Source organism: Lutra lutra, chromosome 9, assembly GCF_902655055.1.
Source record: "Lutra lutra chromosome 9, mLutLut1.2, whole genome shotgun sequence".
In the NCBI taxonomy this organism is placed as follows: Eukaryota; Metazoa; Chordata; class Mammalia; order Carnivora; family Mustelidae; genus Lutra; species Lutra lutra.
Window position 1 is genome coordinate 31700988 of NC_062286.1, and position 18706 is coordinate 31719693.

The 18706-nt window shown below is 39.2% G+C and overlaps 1 protein-coding gene across 1 annotated transcript in view; it reads right to left on the reverse strand.

Moving 5' to 3' along the window:
- Positions 1-18706, reverse strand: part of DHX57 (DExH-box helicase 57) — a 56085-nt gene that overhangs the window by 22077 nt on the left and 15302 nt on the right. The window contains 10 exon segments of the mRNA XM_047744701.1: positions 4020-4225; positions 6544-6598; positions 7503-7636; positions 11629-11753; positions 12306-12501; positions 14187-14308; positions 15756-15934; positions 17697-18071; positions 18074-18132; positions 18134-18532. Coding sequence (XP_047600657.1) covers positions 4020-4225; positions 6544-6598; positions 7503-7636; positions 11629-11753; positions 12306-12501; positions 14187-14308; positions 15756-15934; positions 17697-18071; positions 18074-18132; positions 18134-18532 — 1850 coding nt within the window.

Here is an 18706-nt window from a genome sequence, read left to right on the forward strand (position 1 = left end):
AATGTATCTGAGGCCCTAGTGAAAGATGCAGTTCTTTGGGCTGTACTGTGTGCCTAAGCTCTCTTGAAAACAAATAGCATAGTCCTGGGAAGACTAACTCCTCAAAGACCACTGGCCTTTCTTCTCGGGGCCTATTAATAGCCCATCGCCCTGAATATAGTCTAACTGGGACAAAACAGCTGCAGGCTGTATGAAGGAAAGGAAGCTTCCTATACTATGCTGAAAAGTTTGAAGAGTGGCAAAAGCAGTTTTAAATAATGTTGTTCTGGCAGTGTGAACCCTACATAGGTCAAACATGAAAAGAGGTGGGACACCTGGGTGGTTCAGTTGGTTAAGGGGCTACCTTCTGCTCATGTCATGATCCCGAGGTAATGGGATCGAGTCCCACATTGAGCTCCTTGCTCAGCGGGGAGCCTGCTTCTCCCTCTACCTGCTCTGCCTGTTCTGACTGCCGCTCCCCCTGCTTGTGTTCTCTCTCTCTCTGACAAATAAAACCTTAAAAACAATAACAACAAAACTGGGGGGGGGGGGGAAGCAACCCAAAAAATACAAAAAGAAAGGATGTGGTTGGGTGTGGAGGGCAGAGAAGGAATCATTTTTATATGTCAAGATTCCAAAGAGCAGACTTTTCAAAAAGGAGAAAGGATTAGCTACCAGAGAAAAAAGAAGTGAAAATAATTTTTTAAGAATAGTTTGGTGGTTTTTGCTAATCAATTATACACTTAAAAGGACTAATTATTATTATTTAACTAGAAAAAGTTTTAAAAATTGAGCTCAGAAACATTATTTAATTTTCTGAAAAGTGAGAGAGCCTTGAGATCAACTAGATCTGGTCTTTTTGATACAGGGAAAGGGAGAAGCCCACCACCACACAGAAGCTAGTGGTAGAGCCAGGTTTCTTAACCCCAAACATTCCATCCCCCTCCTTCAGAAAGAAGTTCTCAGAAGTACTTTTTTTTTTTTTAAGATTTTATTTATTTATTTGTCAGAGAGAGAGAGGGAGAGAGAGCAAGCACAGGCAGACAGAATGGCAGGCAGAGGCAGAGGGAGAAGCAGGCTCCCTGATGAGCAAGGAGCCCGATGTGGGACGCGATCCCAGGACGCTGGGATCATGACCTGAGCCGAAGGCAGCTGCTTAACCAAGTGAGCCACCCAGGCGTCCCTCAGAAGTACTTTTTAAACTTTGGTAACCTGTGTGCTTGAAATTAGAAAGGCCTGGCTTAGATCCAGGCATAATTTATTTTATTTATTTTTAAAAGATTTATTTATTTTAGGGGCGCCTGGGTGGCTCAGTGGGTTGAGCCTCTGCCTTCGGCTCGGGTCATGATCCCGGGTTCCTGTGATCGAGCCCTGCATCGGGCTCTCTGCTCAGCAGGGAGCCTGCTTCCTCCGCTCTCTCTGCCTGCGTCTCTGCCTACTTGTGATCCCTGTCTGTCAAATAAATAAATAAAATCTTAAAAAAAAAAAAGATTTATTTATTTTAGAGATAGAGAGCACAAGGTGGGGGAGGGACAGAGGGAGAGGGGAAGAGAATCTCAAGCAGCCTCCATGCTGAGCATAGAGCCCGACATGAGACTCAATCTCACAGCCCTGAGATCATGACCTGAGCTGAAATCAGGAGTTGGATACTTAACAGACTGAGTTACTCAGGTGCCCCATCCAGTCATTATTTTTGAAGAAAATTCTGATAAGTTTCTAAAATAATTCTGAAATAATTTAATAGAATAGGAAATGGGAATTATCAGCTGGTGTGATGTATAGAAAGAACACAAACTTTTGACTCAGACATATTTTAATTAGAATCACAAATGTGCACTCACTAGCTGGGTGCTATGCAGTGGATTTGTATTATCTCATTTAATTCCCTAAACAACTCCATTTTATTGCTAAGGAAACAGGTATGGAGAGCACAAAGAACTCGCTCAAGGAACTCCGCGCAAGCGAGTGAGTTGAACCCAGCTCTATCCGATGCAAGTTCATGCTCTCAACCTTACTTCTCAGGATGTTGGGAAGGTTAAGTGAAATAATGTTTAGGAGCTATTCATATCTTCCTAAACAGCAGAATAACAGCTAATTCCCTAATTCCTGGATGATTGCTGTTTCCTATGAAGGACTGGGAATATAGTCTTCAGAGGAAGGAGAATAAGGAACACCCACTTGTCTCTTCTCCCATAGAAGCAGTAACAGGGGGGTTAGAGGTTCTTACTCCTTGAAAGGTAAATACATTCCCCCCCCAAAAAAAGGCTAAGAGGAATTGGGGTGGCAGTCCAGGGAAAAGAGTAGGAGGGGAAGCTGAGACCTGTCTCTAGTGTAGGCTTTAGGGAAGAAAACAGAAGTAGCAACCTTGGGGTTTCTATGTGCTCAGCCCAGCTTATATGTACAGAAGACTATCCAGGAACAAAGAACAGTTAGGTGGGGTCTGGCACCTAACAGGAGGAGGAAGGAACACCTAACAACATACATACAAATGCTCAGCACGGGGTGCCCCACAAAAGATGTTATTTGAAAAGCCTAAAAGTAATGCTAAAACTAGTGGATGAAATTTTGAGGCTATTACAGGATATTTAAATAGCCTCAAACATCTTTCCACAAATGACTTACTAACTATAAAGGGAACAAACAGTAACTACACACGGGAGACACCTAGCTGACATCACCTTAACCAAGTGATCAAAAATAATACCGTCAATAATGGGACAAACCAACGTCATATGCCTCCTGATATGATGTACCAAGAACAACTCAACATTGTTTCTGTGGTTTTCTTTTGTAAAGATTTTTAATTTATTTATTTGACAGAGAGAACACAAGTAGACAGAGGCAGGCAGAGAGAGGAGGAAGCAGGCTCCCCGCTGAGCAGACAGCCCGATGTGAGGCTCGATCCCAGGACCCTGGGATCACGACCTGAGCCGAAGGCAGCCACTTAACCGACGGAGCCACCCAGGCGCCCCTGTTTCTGTGGTTTTCTAACCAAAGATGAAACCCAACAGGTTAGGTTCTCTAATCTAAATTTAGTCATTGGGAAACATTAGACAAAACCAAATGGAGGGACATTCTACAAAATAACTGGCCCAAACTCCAAAAAATGTCAAGATTTTAAAAGAAAAATACAGGCTGGGGAATTTTTCCAGATCAAAAGAAACTAAAAATACACAACAAACTCAATATGTAATTGTGGGTTGGATTCTGGACCAGGAAAAAAAATAGCAATAAAGAGCATTTTTTCGATAACTGGCAAAATTAGAATATTGACTCTGGATTAAATAATAGCATTACATCAGTTAAATATCTTCATTTTGATCATGTCCAGTGCTTATGCTTTTAAGAAATACATATTAAGAGCATCTGGATGGCTCAGTCGTTAAGCGTCTGCCTTTGGCTCGGGTCATGATCCCAGGGTCCTGGGATTGAGCTCTGCATCGGGCTCCCTGCTCGATGGGAAGCCTGCTTCTCCCTCTTCCACTCCCCCTGCTTGTGTTCCCTCTCTCAGTGTCTCTCTGTCAAATGAATAAATAAAATCTTAAAAAAAAAAAAAGAAATACATATTAAAATGTTAGGAATTAGGGGACATCCTATCTGCAACTTACTCAAAAGGTTCAGGAAAGAAATAGATACATGTGCATAGAGCAGATGATAAAGCAAATGAGGCAAAATAATAAAAATCGGTGAACTGGGGTGAAGGGTATCAGAGAGTTCACTGTATAGTTCTGCCAACTTTAATTTTGAATTCTCAATTATATCAAAATAAAGTCATAAAATGCTCAAGTATATATTTATATTTCACTATTTCCCAATTTTTCTATAATAAACACATCTTTCATAATCAGAAAAAAAATACCCTACTGGTAAATACAGTAACAATTCTATTTAATATGTGCTGGTACTGCTCTTTTTCTAAGTTTAAGGTTGTTCTGATGAATTAAGACAATGTAGCTATGAAATAAGAGCCATGTTCTTCTTCCTCTGGATCACTGGTTACCTTTGGCATAAGTGTACTATTCCCCCAGGAAACGTGTTACCTTTATAGCGGGCCAGGAGCTGCTTGAAATCTAACTGCTGGTCTGGCACTGCATCTTTGACAGAATCCTGGGGCTGGAGGTGAAGAGAGAGCCTCAGGTCTTCCTCTACTTCTTCAAATGCAGTTCTGCTGCGCCTTGCTCTCAGCTTTTCCTTTGTCATCTGCTTCGCGGAGCGCATATACGGGCTCCCGTCCTGTAACACATACCTGAGGAGGGAAGACAAAGGAATGGGTCTGAGTGGATGTGGGTCTGCTGGTGAGAAATGAAAATTTTCACCGATTTACGTGCTCATTCGGCAGAATGTTGCTCTGTTCCTGCCCAATTTGTGTGCTACTATTCCACCAGTCCAGGGCTCTGCTGGCTGGACCCTGTTTCTGGGGAGGGAACACCCTGGAATGCTTTTGCTTCTGTCTCAAGATCATTCTAGAGGCAGCTGGGAGAGAGGCAGTGAGTCTGAGTTTACAGGTGAGAGAATAAAGACCCGGAAACTAATTGAAAGATTAATTTCCCCAGAGATTCCCATTCAATGGAAGTGGGAGGGAGCCCAGAGAATGACAACTGTAATGAGCTCCCTACATATGCTTACTGCACACCAAAGTTTGGGAGCCACTGGTTTGGGGTTTTTAGCTTGAGAATATTGTACCATTAAATAAACAGAGAATTAGGAGTGGGGCTTATTAGCAATGGAAGGTGCAGGGTGAAGGAGAAAAATTCTGAATTGAATTCAGGTGCCAGACATCAAGGTTATTTTACTTCTGGAACTCTGAGGTCAGGAATGAAGATAATGATCTGGGAATTCTTGGCACAGAGATGACATCTGAAATCACAGGGGTCTAATGGAGGGATGAAGGAGTTTTACAGTGAGAAGAAAGAGTGCAAGGATGAAACCATGGGGAGTCTTCAAGGTCAAAGAGTGGGAAGAGGAATCAGGGCTTTCAAAGGAGAAAAATGTTTGTATCCAATGAAAATGACTATTTTCTACCAATTACTGAAATTACAGACATCCTAATACTCACAGTACCCTGCAAGCTCCCTAAGGCTTGCAGGATGGTGATGATGGTAACAGCTAACACACATAAAGCATCTGCTACGCACCAGGCTCAGTTCTAGGCACTCTGCAGCTATTAACTCCAAGAATTAATTAATTAATTAATCCTCGTAACAACCCTGTGAAGCAGCTATTAAAAATATGACCACTTTACATATGATGAAATTGAGTCATAGAGAGATTAAGCTACTTGTCATTGTTAGTTTGTAAGTAGAGGGGACTTTTAAAAAATTATTTAAGTAATCCCAATATCCAATGTGCTCAAACTCACAACCCTAAGATCAAGAGTCACACACTCCTGTGCCAGCCAGACGCCCCTTGTAAGTGGAGGCATTTGAGTGCTGGCAGTCTATCTGCAGAATTGGTCTTTTTCTTTCTTATTAAATTTTCCATGTATTTGGTCCTTCTTCATTTTTTTTTAAAGATTTTATTTATTTATTTGACAGAGAGAGATCACAAGTAAGCAGAGAGGCAGGCAGAGAGAGAGGAGGAAGCAGGCTCCCTGCTGAGCAGAGAGCCCGATGTGGGGCTCAAACCCAGGACCTGGGATCATGACCTGAGGTGAAGGCAGCGGCTTAACCCACTGAGCCACCCAGGCGCCCCCCTTCTTCATTTTTTTTTTAAGTTTTTTTGTCTTGTTTTGTTTTTTTAAGATTTTTATTTATTTATTTGTCAGAGAGAGAGGGAAAGCGAGCGAGCACAGGCAGACAGAGTGGCAGGCAGAGGCGGAGGGAGAAGCAGGCTCCCTGCCGAGCAAGGAGCCCGATGTGGGACTTGATTCCAGGACGCTGGGATCATGACCTGAGCTGAAGGCAGCCGCTTAACCAGCTGAGCCACCCAGGCGTCCCGGTCCTTCTTCATTTTTTAAATACACCTCCTTCTTCACAGCTGTTTTGGTTCACAGCAATATTACGCAGAACGTACAGAGATTTCCCAACACCCCATTCCCCACATAGGCATAGCCTCCCTCATTATCACTATCCCCTCACGAGAGTGGTATAATTGTTCTAACCGATGAGCCTACAGTGGTACATCATGAACACCCAAAGCCTATAGTTTACATTAGGTCCCAGTTAGTAGCCGAATATACAATATTGTCTGTAAATTGCAAATAATTGTATAATAATAGCTGTAAGGGGAAAACAAATGCTCAAGCAGAAAAATCAGAAGAAAATGAACACATCTGTTAAAAACTTGGCATGCTAAGGTAAAATGATCATTTTTTTAAGGTTTTTTTTTTAAATTATTTATTTGACACAGGGATAGACAGCGCAAGTAGGCAGAGCAGCAGGCAGAGGGAGAGGGAGAAGCAGGCTCCCTGCCGAGCAAGGAGCCCAATGTGGGACTCGATTCCAGGACCCTGGGATCATGACCCAAGCTGAAGGCAGCCACTTACCAAATGAGCCACCCAGGCACCCCTAAAATGATCATTCTTTTCAAAGACTTTCACCAAACCCTCATTAATGTCTTCCTTACCTTGTCACAGCAATTGCATCTTCCAGAAAAAACTGATCAACAGGAAATGTACGACCTAGAAGAACAAGAAAATAAAAGAGAGAAGCCTCAGAATACCCGTTCAATTATCTTGACATAAATAGTTGGCAAATGTAAAATTCTCTTAAAATAAAGTGTGGCACAAGGGATAGTTTGTTCTGTGGTCTTAAAAATACCGAAGGAAAAAAAAGAGAGAGAGAGAGAGAGAGAAAGAAAAACAAAAGCTTCTGATGATAGAAATTCCTAGAGGGGTTAGATTCCAGCTCGTAAAAAAATCCAGAAGTGCATAGGTGCAGAGATGCTCATTTAGTAATAAGATTAAAAAAAAAAAAAACTTTCTTTTTTTTAAACCTATTACACTTTTCTCAACCTCCCTTTCTTTCCCACAGGGAACTCTGAACCATTCAACAACCAGAAAACATAGTATGATTATTCATCAAAATTGTCCCCAAATTACCCCTTTGGCAATCAATTGCAAAAGGACAGAGCAAAGCCCAAGGTGATAAATTAATCCCACAATGAGACTGTGAAAGCACCAGAAGATACAGACTATTCAACTTCACTTTCTCCCAGAGTAGACTACACCCAGAAGTTAGCAGAATTCAGCAATGAACCAATATGCTTATACACATAGACAACTTCTCTCTTTATGACAGATTACCATTACTAACTCATACTTTGATGTTAAACACAATGGAATGCTAGAAATCCTAATAACCTAGACTTTTCAAAAAAGCACAAGTAAAACTGAAATCTCTTAGCAAATAGACATAATGTTACTTCTTTATTTCATTATATGGTCATAATTTTATTTGTTACAAACGAATCACTTCTCTAGAAAATGGGTACATATACCTATTATTTTATATCTCAAATGACCTTTAAAAATAATTATATTTGCTTATTAGAACAGTGCATATTTAAGGATGCATTTTAATCACCTGGTATAGTAATAATTGGGCAGGAACTGAAATATTCTGAAAAGAGCTCAGCATTTAAAGTTGCACTCATTAGAATAACTTGAAGAGTTGGTCTCTGCAACACAATGTCCTTCAAGACTAGCAGCAAGAAGTCACTAAAGAAAATAAAAGAAACACCTGAAGTTCAAACAAATTCAATACATAAAAATGAATTAACTTTTGATGTATTTTTTAAAAAAAGATTTTATTTATTTGTCAGAGAAAGAGAGAGCACAAGCTGGGGAGTGGTAGGCAGAGGGAGAAGCAGACTCCCTGCTGAGCAAGGAGCCCAATGCAGGGCTCCATCCCAGCACCCTGGGATCATGACCTGAGCTGAAGGCAGATGCTTAACTGACTGAGCCACCCAGGCGTCCCAGTTTTGCTTGAATTTTTAATGAGAGCATGTTCTTGTACTATTCAGTTCTCTTTAATTTCATGAGCTAATTTAATTATATTTATGATTTTTTCTTTTTTAGAGAAAAGGAAATAATGTAACAATAGGAAATGCTTCAGTAATTTATAGTACATCCATACTTTTAAAATCTCCTTATGCAATTAATAACTTCAAAGGCAGTGCCTGCCTACGTTAACTACATCAAAGCAGCACATAAAACTCCAGTACTGTTTGCAGAGACACCTATCTTTCCCTACACATCTCTCCCCTAATGCCTAATATCCTCCCAGAGAAAAACAGACCAAAATTCCAACAGGTAATTATTATACAGGGGACAGAAACTATTCTTCTGGCCATTTCTTTGATACTTGCTAAACATTTAGAAAAATCATTTCATCTCTACGATCAGGAAATTTATTAAAAAATTTAAACTAACAACTATAGCTTTGAATATAGCTTTCTATATTCAACCTTCAATCTTGTCTGTATTTTTGTTGATCTCGGTTCCTGGGTTTTACTCCTGTTTTTTTTTTTTTTTTTTTGTCTTTTTCCATCTGAACTAGCAAATATTCCCCTACTTTTTCTTGTAATTTGTATACCCTTTTCCAGAGACTGGCATTTGTAAAAGCCCAAATCTCCCTTCTGCAGTGTTGTAACTAACCTTTATTTAGATGTTAAATATTTTGAATTTTAACTGTTGATATTCTATAAGTCATTAAGTTTCATAAAACCCTCACTTTTGAGAACATGATTGCTCCCAGAAGCCAGATCCAGTACTATGCTTCGGTTTTTCTGAGTTTACGGAAATGTAAAAGTTATGAAACCCAAAGCCATTCTTTTTTATTTTTTTTACTGGATCTGAAAATTTAATTGTGTTGGATTTCTAAAAGTTGATCGGTTACTTGAGGATACTCACACAAACCTCTAAGAGATTATCCTTTAAACCATAATGGCAACACATGTTTGTAATGGGAAATGAAACTTCTCAGTCAGCCAGATACTCACTTTCTCCCGAGTGCCCATTCTCTGCCTCTAGGGTGATATATTTTAGGGTGTGTTTCTGGGACTTCCATATCAGAAATCACATGGTGCTTGCTAAAAATGAAAATTTCTCATCTCAATCCTATAGAATGGGCCTTCTGGGGGTTGGGAAGGGGTCTGTGTTTTTAACAACCATCCTAACTGAGTTCTGATCATATGGAAATGTTTGACACATACTGGTTCAGGTCCTTGGGGTAAACGAATTCTAGATGGAGAGTTTGGTAAATTCACCCCTTCAAAAAATATTTATTGAGCACTTAAAATGTGACAGGTTCTGGTGTAGGCATTTTAACACGTGAATGACATTATTTTACATATCATAGTTATGTAATGTATTTTAATATCTGGTAGACCAACCTTTCTTAATTTCTTTTCTAAAATATTCCTAGCTATCTTATATATCTATGGAGGGGCTATATTCTTTGGTGGATCATCACTCGGGCTTTAGAGTTAAATGGCCTTAATTTAAATATCAGTTCCAGGGGTGCCTGGGTGGCTCAGTGGGTTAAGCCCCTGCCTTTGGCTCAGGTCATGATCCCAGGTCCTGGGTTCAAGCCCCACATCGGGCTTTCTGCTCAGCAGGGAGCCTGCTTCCTCCTCTCTCTCTGCCTGCCTCTCTGCCTACTTGTGATTTTTCTCTGTCAAATAAATAAATAAAATCTTTAAAAAATAAATAAATAAATAAATAAATAAATAAGTATCAGTTCCATCATAGACACTTGAGAATACGGACTCCGAGAGAAAACAGCTCCCACTGAAGACAAGCTCGTGATTAGTATTTACAAAGCACTGGAGGAAAGCCAAAGCCATTCTTTACATTCAAAATTACACTAGATATCATTTCCCCTAAAACTTTAAATGTATTTTTATAATATAATCATTTAAATATTATTAGTCTGGTTGAATGTTATATTTGATTTCCTCCTCCAACTTCTTTTAGTGAAAAAATTTTCTTCTTTCAATGTTCACTTGAACATTTACCTGCAAAATGAAATGATTTACTATTTGGTTTTCCCCCCCGCTATTTTCTGGAGTCTCTACAAAAAAATTATTTGCCCCTTACAGATTCTCAGGTTTTATGTATAGTCATTTAATATTTATGGGGCACCTGGGTGGCTCAGCTGGTTAAGCCTCTGTTTCTCTGCTTCGGCTCAGGCATGATCTCACGGTCCTGGGACTAAGCCCTGCATCAGGCTCCCTGCTTTCGGGGAGCCTGCATCTCTCTCTCCCACTCCCCCTGCTTCTGCCTCCCCCTGCTTGTGCTCTCTCTCTCTTTGTCAAATAAATAAAGAAAATCTTTAAAAAAAATAAAATTTACTATTGTTGTATTCTAGGAATTACTTCTTTTATTTTGATCTATTCTTTTTATATGCAAGTCTGCTTTCCTTTAGTTTCTAATTACCTCATATTCCTATTTACTAGTGTATCAGTGTATTATTTCTTTGTACAAATAGTTTTCTAAATTCCTGTTCAGTTTTCCCTGTTCAGTTTTAAAAACACTTACCAGCAGTAGTTGGGGACTCTTCATGTTCGTTTTTTTCTTTTTAAATTTTTGCTATTAGCTATTTTCTGCTTTTCTGTCAGTCTGCCAACTTTACTTAGACTTTGTTTCTTCTCAAAATATTTATAATAGTATAGTCCTTTTTGGGAAAGTCTCGTAATTATTACAGAATTGTCTTTTTTTCCCCACTAGTTTTTGTTGTTGTTGTTCTAGAACATGATCCACAAACTGTGACAAACTATGATAAGTGCCATCCATTTACTTGGCCCTTCCTTTTAAAATATTGAAGATTTTGATTTTATATCCCAACTCTTTAATGACTTCTAATTCCATTAAAATAAATTCTAAATGCTTTATTGCCCAGGGTATACAAGGCCCTGGAAGATCTGGCTCTTCCCTTTTCTATCTGCTACTTTCCCCCTCGTTTACTACAACCAGATGCAAGGGCCTTCCTCCAGTTTCTGGGCTCATGATGTCCTTTCCCACTGCAAAGTCTGTGAATGCTGGCTTTGCTCCCATCTGTCACATGGGATGCCTTCTCATCCTTCTGTTTTTTATTTAATCATCATCTCTTGAGAGACATCAGCTCTGGCCATCTCATGGATCTCTCTCCCCAAAATACACCATCCTATTTATTCCTTCTGAGTACTTACTCCAATTCCTAAATCTTCATTTATTTGTTCATTATTTGTTTTTCCTACCAGACCATGAGATAAGGAGAATGACACAGGTTTGTTTGCTATAGTATCCCCAGCAATTAACAGATCCCTTGGCACTTAAGACCATCTTAATAAATGTATGCGTGACTGTTAGGACTAAATGACTGACCAAATGAACAAAGAAGGAAGCACATACTGAACCATCTATCAGCTACTGTGTGCATTAACCTGTTATTCCTGCTAAGTACAGTGCCCAGATCAGCATGAGGCCCAGGAGGGTGTTAAGTATCTCCTGGTAGAAGATGTCCATCTAACAGAATGACTCTTCTAGTGATGAACATGTGCCCTCCTAGCATTTCTCGTATTCCAGACCCTGGAGGTAAGGAAAGCAGTGCCTCTTCTCTAACTTGGGCCTCTCTGTGGTCTTCCTCTCTAGTTCTATGAAACCCAACTGGAAACAGAACAAAATGATTTCACGTGTATGGCTAGTTGTTTAGAAAATCTTTGGTTTACCTTTCTTCTGTCCTCTCATGAACTTCATCAACGATGATATGGGTAACTCCTTGGAGAGCTGTGTCTCCTTCCAGCCTTCTCAGGAGGACGCCCGTGGTGCAGTATAACAGCCTGGTGGCTGAGGACTTACACAGGAAAGGGCATAGAAAGCATTCGTGGAATTTTTGCAAAAAGGAAACACTTTCAAAGCTAATATAGCAAAGCCATTCTGAATAGATAGGGACAAAGAATCTTGAAAACATCAGCAGTTGCATTTAATATGAAACCACACGAAATGCACAGCTTCTTGCTGGCAACAACAGTAAAAGCTTTTGTATTTTATATCAAAATTTTAAGGCTCATAAAAAGCATTCAAAAATTATTATAAAACATAGAAAGAACAGTGAGTGATGAACTCAATTCTCCATTTGTCCATTCCTTATTTGGTTAAATGGATTAAGTCCCAGGTTTAAGAGTAAAATAGCACTTACTAGATCATTTCTGTCAATGAAGAATAAAAGGTCTTTATAGAGGAAATGAAGCATACCCAAGTAAGAGTTATACCAAAATATTTCTAAAAGGTTTTCAGCCATATTAAAGTATATATCCCAGCTTGCCTATGAGTCTCCAGACTCCAAGAACACTTTATACATGAAAACGAAATTTCTGTTATCAGGAAATAGGCGGAGTATACAAACCTTGACACTTTCTAGCCGGATCTGGTACCCCACAGTCAGACCCACTCTTTCTGTCCTTTCTTTAGCAACACGTTCAGCAACAGATATTGCTGAAATTCGTCGGGGTTGGGTACAGATGATGTTAGCCACTTTCTCAGGCGGTCCATTCAGAGAATCATCCAGAATAAACTGAGGAATCTGTGTAGTTTTCCCACATCTGTATGTCAAAACAAATGAGTCCTAAAATGAGGGTTTTCAAGTGCTAGTTAATAGAAAAAAAGAACCATGTGCAAGTGGTGAAAGCTAATTATAATAAAGTGAGAAAGCTAATTATAATAAAACTTGTTCAGCTTCATTTATCTTTTAAACCGACCTGCTGACTTGTTACCTACAGCTCATAACTGCTAGGAATTTGCACTTGGATTCACAGGACACTCATAATAGCTTAGTATCATTTATAAAATTGGGACAATTAAGCAGACATTAGATTAAGTTCTGCAAACACCTCTAAGAATATGAACTCTATATTTGAATCCTAAAGAAATGGGAGTATTCTCTTATGATTTTATGTATTATCTTATTGATTTGGCTACAAGGGGACTAAAGCTAAAAAGATAAGAAACTAGAAGATCTCAAATCACTACTGTATCAGTGAGTCTGGGCACAAATGTAGTTATTAGGTTGAATACCTCTGAATATAGAACTAAACTAAGCCTACAACCTGTCTCTGTTAAATAAGTTTGGATAACATATGAAAAGTGTAAAACAGGAAAAACAGTATGTCCTAAGTTGTTCTTATAAGAACAAGTAAAAGCTCTAAGGAAAGCAGAATAAATTTAGAAGAGGAAAATTTCCAAGTTAAATGTTCTGGAGGGGTGCCTGAGTGGCTCAGCTGGTTAATTAAGCAGCTGGCTCTTGATTTCAGCTCAGGTCGTGATTGCAGGGTCCTGGGATTGAGGGCCCCCCTTTGGGCTCCACGCTCACTGGGGAGGAGTTAGTTTGAAAATTCTCTCTCACTCTACCTCTGCCCCTCCCCCAGCTTGCATGTATACACATGCTCGCTCTCTTTCAAATAAATAAATCTTTTTTTTTTTTTAAGATTTTACTTATTTATTTGTCAGAGAGAGAGAGAGAGAGAGAGTGAGAGTGCATAAGCCCGGGGAACAGCAGGCTGAGGGTGAAATAGGCTCCCTGCTGAGCAAGAAGCCCCATGTGGGACTTGATCCCAGGACCCTGCATCATGACCTGAGCCGAAGGCAGACGCTTAACTGACTGAGCCACCCAGTCGTCCCAATATTTTAATATAAATAAATGTTATGTATGTATGTATGTGTGTATGTATAAATGTTCTGGAACGATCCTTTACATTAAAAAATGGGCCTGTCAAAAGCATTCAGTAATGGTGCATTCAGAGGTGCAGTCAGTTAAGTGTCTGACTCTTGGTTTCAGCTCAGGTCCTTATCTCAGGATTGTGAGATTAAGCCCCATGTTGGGCTCTGTGCTCAGCGCAGAATGCTTAAAATTTTCCCTCTCCCTCTGTTCCTCCCCACTGTGTGCTCATGTGCTCTCTCTCTCAAATAAATAAATATTAAAAAAAAAACTTAAAAAAAAAAACCGTTCAGTTAGACCTTTTGCCTTAAAATTGTCTCAAGGAGAGGTGTACAATGTGTATAAATTCCTGGACAGATTTCTGAGTTTGTTTTGTTTTTCTGTAATTTGGGTCTGTTGGCTCCAGATCTGTAATATTAGGTTTTTCTGAAATATTATTTAGTATCTGATCAGAAAAAAGCACAAATAATAAGAGTTACCCGTTTTTTACAAGTAAAACTGGTTATTACCATACCCAGGGTACATACCATATTCATGGATGAAAGCCGCATTACAAATAAATTGCATTCTTACCCCGTCATACCACTTATAACAAGCACTTGGTGCTCGCTCAACAATTTAAGAATGGTTTCTCTTTCTTCCCAAGCAGGGAGTGATTGTCTTTCTTGCAGAATTGACTGGAACTGTCTGGAAGCCTAATAACATAGAAGATAAAGCACCAGTTAGATACTCTGAATCATCTTTCACAAAGCTCTGAGTATTGAATCCCATAGCTTGACCCAGCCTTTCTGCTTTTTCTTTAACAATTTGTTCAGGGATGGAAATTGCGGATTTGTTAGGATTGGATGTTGATGACTTCAGTCAGAAGGCTGCTCAAAGAATCAGCTGTGGAATCTTTATGGCTTTCCTACATCTGAATAAACTGCAAGATCTTATAAGAGAAATAAGCCATCTTGCTTAGCACTATCATGCTCTTCCTAGCAGAAGTCTCTACACCAGCACTGTCTGATAGAACTTTCCATGTTCATGGAGATGATCTGTATTAGCCCTGACCAATATAAAAACCTCTGGCTACACATGGCTAGTGAGCACTTGAAATGTGGCCAGTGTTACTGAGGAACTGAATTTTAACTTTATTTAAGTTTAATTAATTTAAATTTAAACGGCCACATGTGGCTAGGGGCTACCCCATTGGACAGCATAGTTCTATACAATATCAGATTTTTACTAAAGTCAGTAACAGTAAGAGCACTCTTGAAAGGGTTCTTTTTGGCAGGCATCACATCTATGTAACTCAGTCTGACTTCCAGTGGTCAGTAAACATTGTAGTGTATGTTAAAACTAAAGATGTATTTTTGAAATTTATATTAACACATCATTTCTGCATATAATTTTATCATATAAATTTATTACCTCTGAACACAAACTGATCAAATTCAAAGTGGAATTTTTTGTTTCTACAGTCTTACTATTTACTTATGGTGTGAATTTCTATTCACTTTGACATTCTACAGCTGTTGCACTATAATATGCTATAGTGTTATACTGTGTCAAGAATCAGAATCAGAACTTCACAATTAGAAGAGCTGTTAGACACATCTAATCCAATCCCCAAAGTGGTTAAGCAATCTTTTGTCCTACACCCAACTCTGCCCTATAAGTTCACTCATTGGTTCTTTTAATATAATCTTCTTGTGAATGGGATAAAACATTATGGACTTGAGGAACAGAAAGTTAGCCTGAATCCCTGTTGCCACTAGTAACTATGTGATCTTGGGTAAGTTACTTACCCTGCGATTCTCTGAAATGGGGTAAGGGCCCCTCCTTAGCCTTCTCCTTTCTACACTATCTTTTTCTAATGTAAATCAGCTTTAATTTTGATTTCACTTATCAGATCATCTATCAGAGTGCCAAAGTCACATGATTTTGAGAATATTTGGTATATATGTGCGTGTTTCATTTCACCAGCCTTTTGATTTTCCAAAACTATCTAGAACATGCACCTAAGTTTGCTGTGGCATGCAGAAACTTTGACCACTCAGAGTTAAAGAGAAACAAAAATATACTAGGGACTTCCTAATTCCTAATCCACTCACCCGGACATTAGGAAGCAATGCTAGCCAGTCTCTCAGAATACCCTACCTGTTTTATTCGGAACTGCTTGCAGATTTTAGCATTTTCAGCATGTACTGATTTTGCCTGCCAGTCATATCTTTTGGAAATCTTTTTCTTAAAGTTCACATAGCTTTCATTCTCCACTATAACTGGTGCAGGACCTTCATCCTCATCTGTCTCCTCCTCAGGTTCTGATTCTTTTTCAACTTGAAGGGGATAAAAGGAAACATTTTTGATATGGAGCCCTTTCTTTAGCAAAGGAGGAAAGTCACTATCTAATAAAGTAACAACAAAATCATTTAAGATGGAGAAAAAACTTAAACGCTTGAGTAAAGCAGGTTCATTCATTTCAAACAACTACTACTGCCAAAGAACTTAAAATGCACCTTCAAATGAATTTAATCAAGTACAAGTGGCTGTTGCTAAACCAAATTAAAAACAAAGAAGAAAAACATCATGGCACACCTTGTTAATTCCATAGATTCTTCACATTCAAGGAATTAACTGAAAGTTTCAACTATTTGCAAGTGTTCCTAAAATCTCATGATATAAAACAATCCAGGTACCTATCACATGATAAATCAGTAAACAAAATATGGCATGTTCATATAATGGAATATCATTCAGCAATAAAATGAAGTACTGATACACCCTACAATATGAATGAGCCTTGAAAACATGCTAAGTGAAAGAAGCCAATCAAAAAGCCATGTAGTGTACGATTCCATTTCTATGAAGCGTACAGAATAGGCAAATGCGTAGAGACTGAATGTAGATTCATGGTTTTCAAGGTTGAAGGAAGGAAGAAATAAGGACTCATCACTAATAAACTAAGTATGGGGTTTCTTTTAGGGTTAAAAATGTTCTGGAATTCGACGGTGGTCACAGTTGTACAACTCTGTGAGTATACTAAAAACCCACTGAATTGTACACTTTGAAATTAAGGGTGAATTTTATGGTAGGTAAATTTTATCTCAATAAAGCTATTACTTAAAAAAGTCCATGCCAGGGGCGCCTGGGTGGCTCAGTGGGTTAAAGCCTCTGCCTTTGGCTCGGGTCATGATCCCAGGGTCCTGGGATCGAGCCCCACATCGGGCTCTCTGCTCGGCGGGGAGCCTGCTTCCTCCTCTCTCTCTGCCCGCCTCTCTGTCTACTTGTGATCTCTGTCAAATAAATAAATAGAATCTTAAAAAAAAAAAAAGTCCATGCCACACCATTTGTCATTTCTCAAGGAATATATCTGAATCCCACATGCTAAAAGCTGCTGTTTGGGAGCAAGTGGCTAGTGAGTGAACCCAGCCATCTGTCCACCATCCCCATCTCAATGCAATTTCATTGTTCTCTACTTATTGATGTTTACCTAAGAACTCTTGTGAAATAATAAAAATTTGTTTCTCTCAAGAAAGATGGCAACAAATAAGAGAGAATTATTTGCTGAACTTCGAACATGGAGTTTAATTGTGGTGTAAGAATCGGTACAGCAAATCTGGATTTCAATAAAGCCAGAAGATTGCACAAACATTTCTTTGAGGATTTAGGGATTCATAAATGTAGCCCTATGCTAATGAACTTTGGGGGACTAGGGTACTATAGCAAGAGAAATACTTCTAAAAACTCATTTGAAAGTCATTCCATGTAAAGCATCAGAAGTAAACACGTGAATCCAAAGGAATTAAATGGAACAGTTTTTCTCGGAAGATGCTCTAGTTCTTCCAGCTCCCAATTGCTTGAATAAACTTACACAACGCTACAAACCTTCAATGCAGAGAGCCCAATCATGGCACTTACAATTAAAGTCAGGCCACAGTTCAGGGATTCTCATTACTTTTGCCCATGGACTGAGGAGAATGACTTGCCTAAGATCACCAGAGGAATCCAAGCACAGCCCTCGGAAACACTGACTTCCTCAATCCACCATTCTGAACTCCCCCTCCACAAGGCCCTCCACGCAATCAAGGCCTTACATACCTTCAGGAATTTGATTTGAAGCAAAAGAATTATTTGGAATCACTGGTTTACGACAGACAGGATTATTTATTCTGGTCCCAGAGGATACTGGCAGAAAGTTCACAGGAGGGACACTGTACTTGTGATGGGTATTTGTCAGTAAATTGACTATTTCTGATTCTTCCTCTAAAAGGGTTATCAAAGAATACACAACAGGTTCTGAAGTTTCTGCAAATGTCAAGGCCTTGCCATAAAGGAATTCAGAAATATGTAAACGACAAGCCAGAGGTAGATTCTCATTGGTGGAATAAAATGCCACAAGAGGAGCTTGGTAAGGGTATTTGTGGTCTTTAGAAAATCGAATTTCGAGTTCATATAAAAAAGAGGCATCTTCGTGGCATTAAGATGAGAATCATCTATAATTCTTTCTGCTCTTCCGACAATCTGATTGGGGGCACTTCATGTTGAATTTGCATCTTGATCCAAATTTACAATTTCCTTTGAGGTAAAATTTACAGACTTCAAGTGTAGCGTCCTGTGTATTTTTGGTACTTTCCTTTTGCTTGGATTTGCAGAATTTACTCGTCAAGTACTCCAGTTCTAATCCAATGGTCCAGACTCGGTTCTGAATTCTTTCTATAAATTTCTCTCCACAGATGGACTTGAGAGCAAATGCCTCTTCCTGCCGCTGTTCCACACACTCATCCAAGCTGACACTGACAACTGCCTCCGAGCTCTTCATCTTCTCCCCAAATGTCTCTGAAAAACACTGTGTGAGCAGATGTTCTAGTGATGCCCCGACGTCTCCATCACAGAGCCTCAGGGCTGCCTGACAGCGCTCAGTGTCGAAGCCGTACCTACAAGTGTGAAACGCGACAAAAATATTAAGTAGTAGCAAGTCACAGAAGTGAAATTCATTTATACATGTTTGTGTGAAGTTATCACCATATATAGGTAGGATCTGTATTTTGAAAAAGTATCTCTGGTAATACTCCCTAATCACCTTGTTCTGAAAGAGAAGATATTAGACA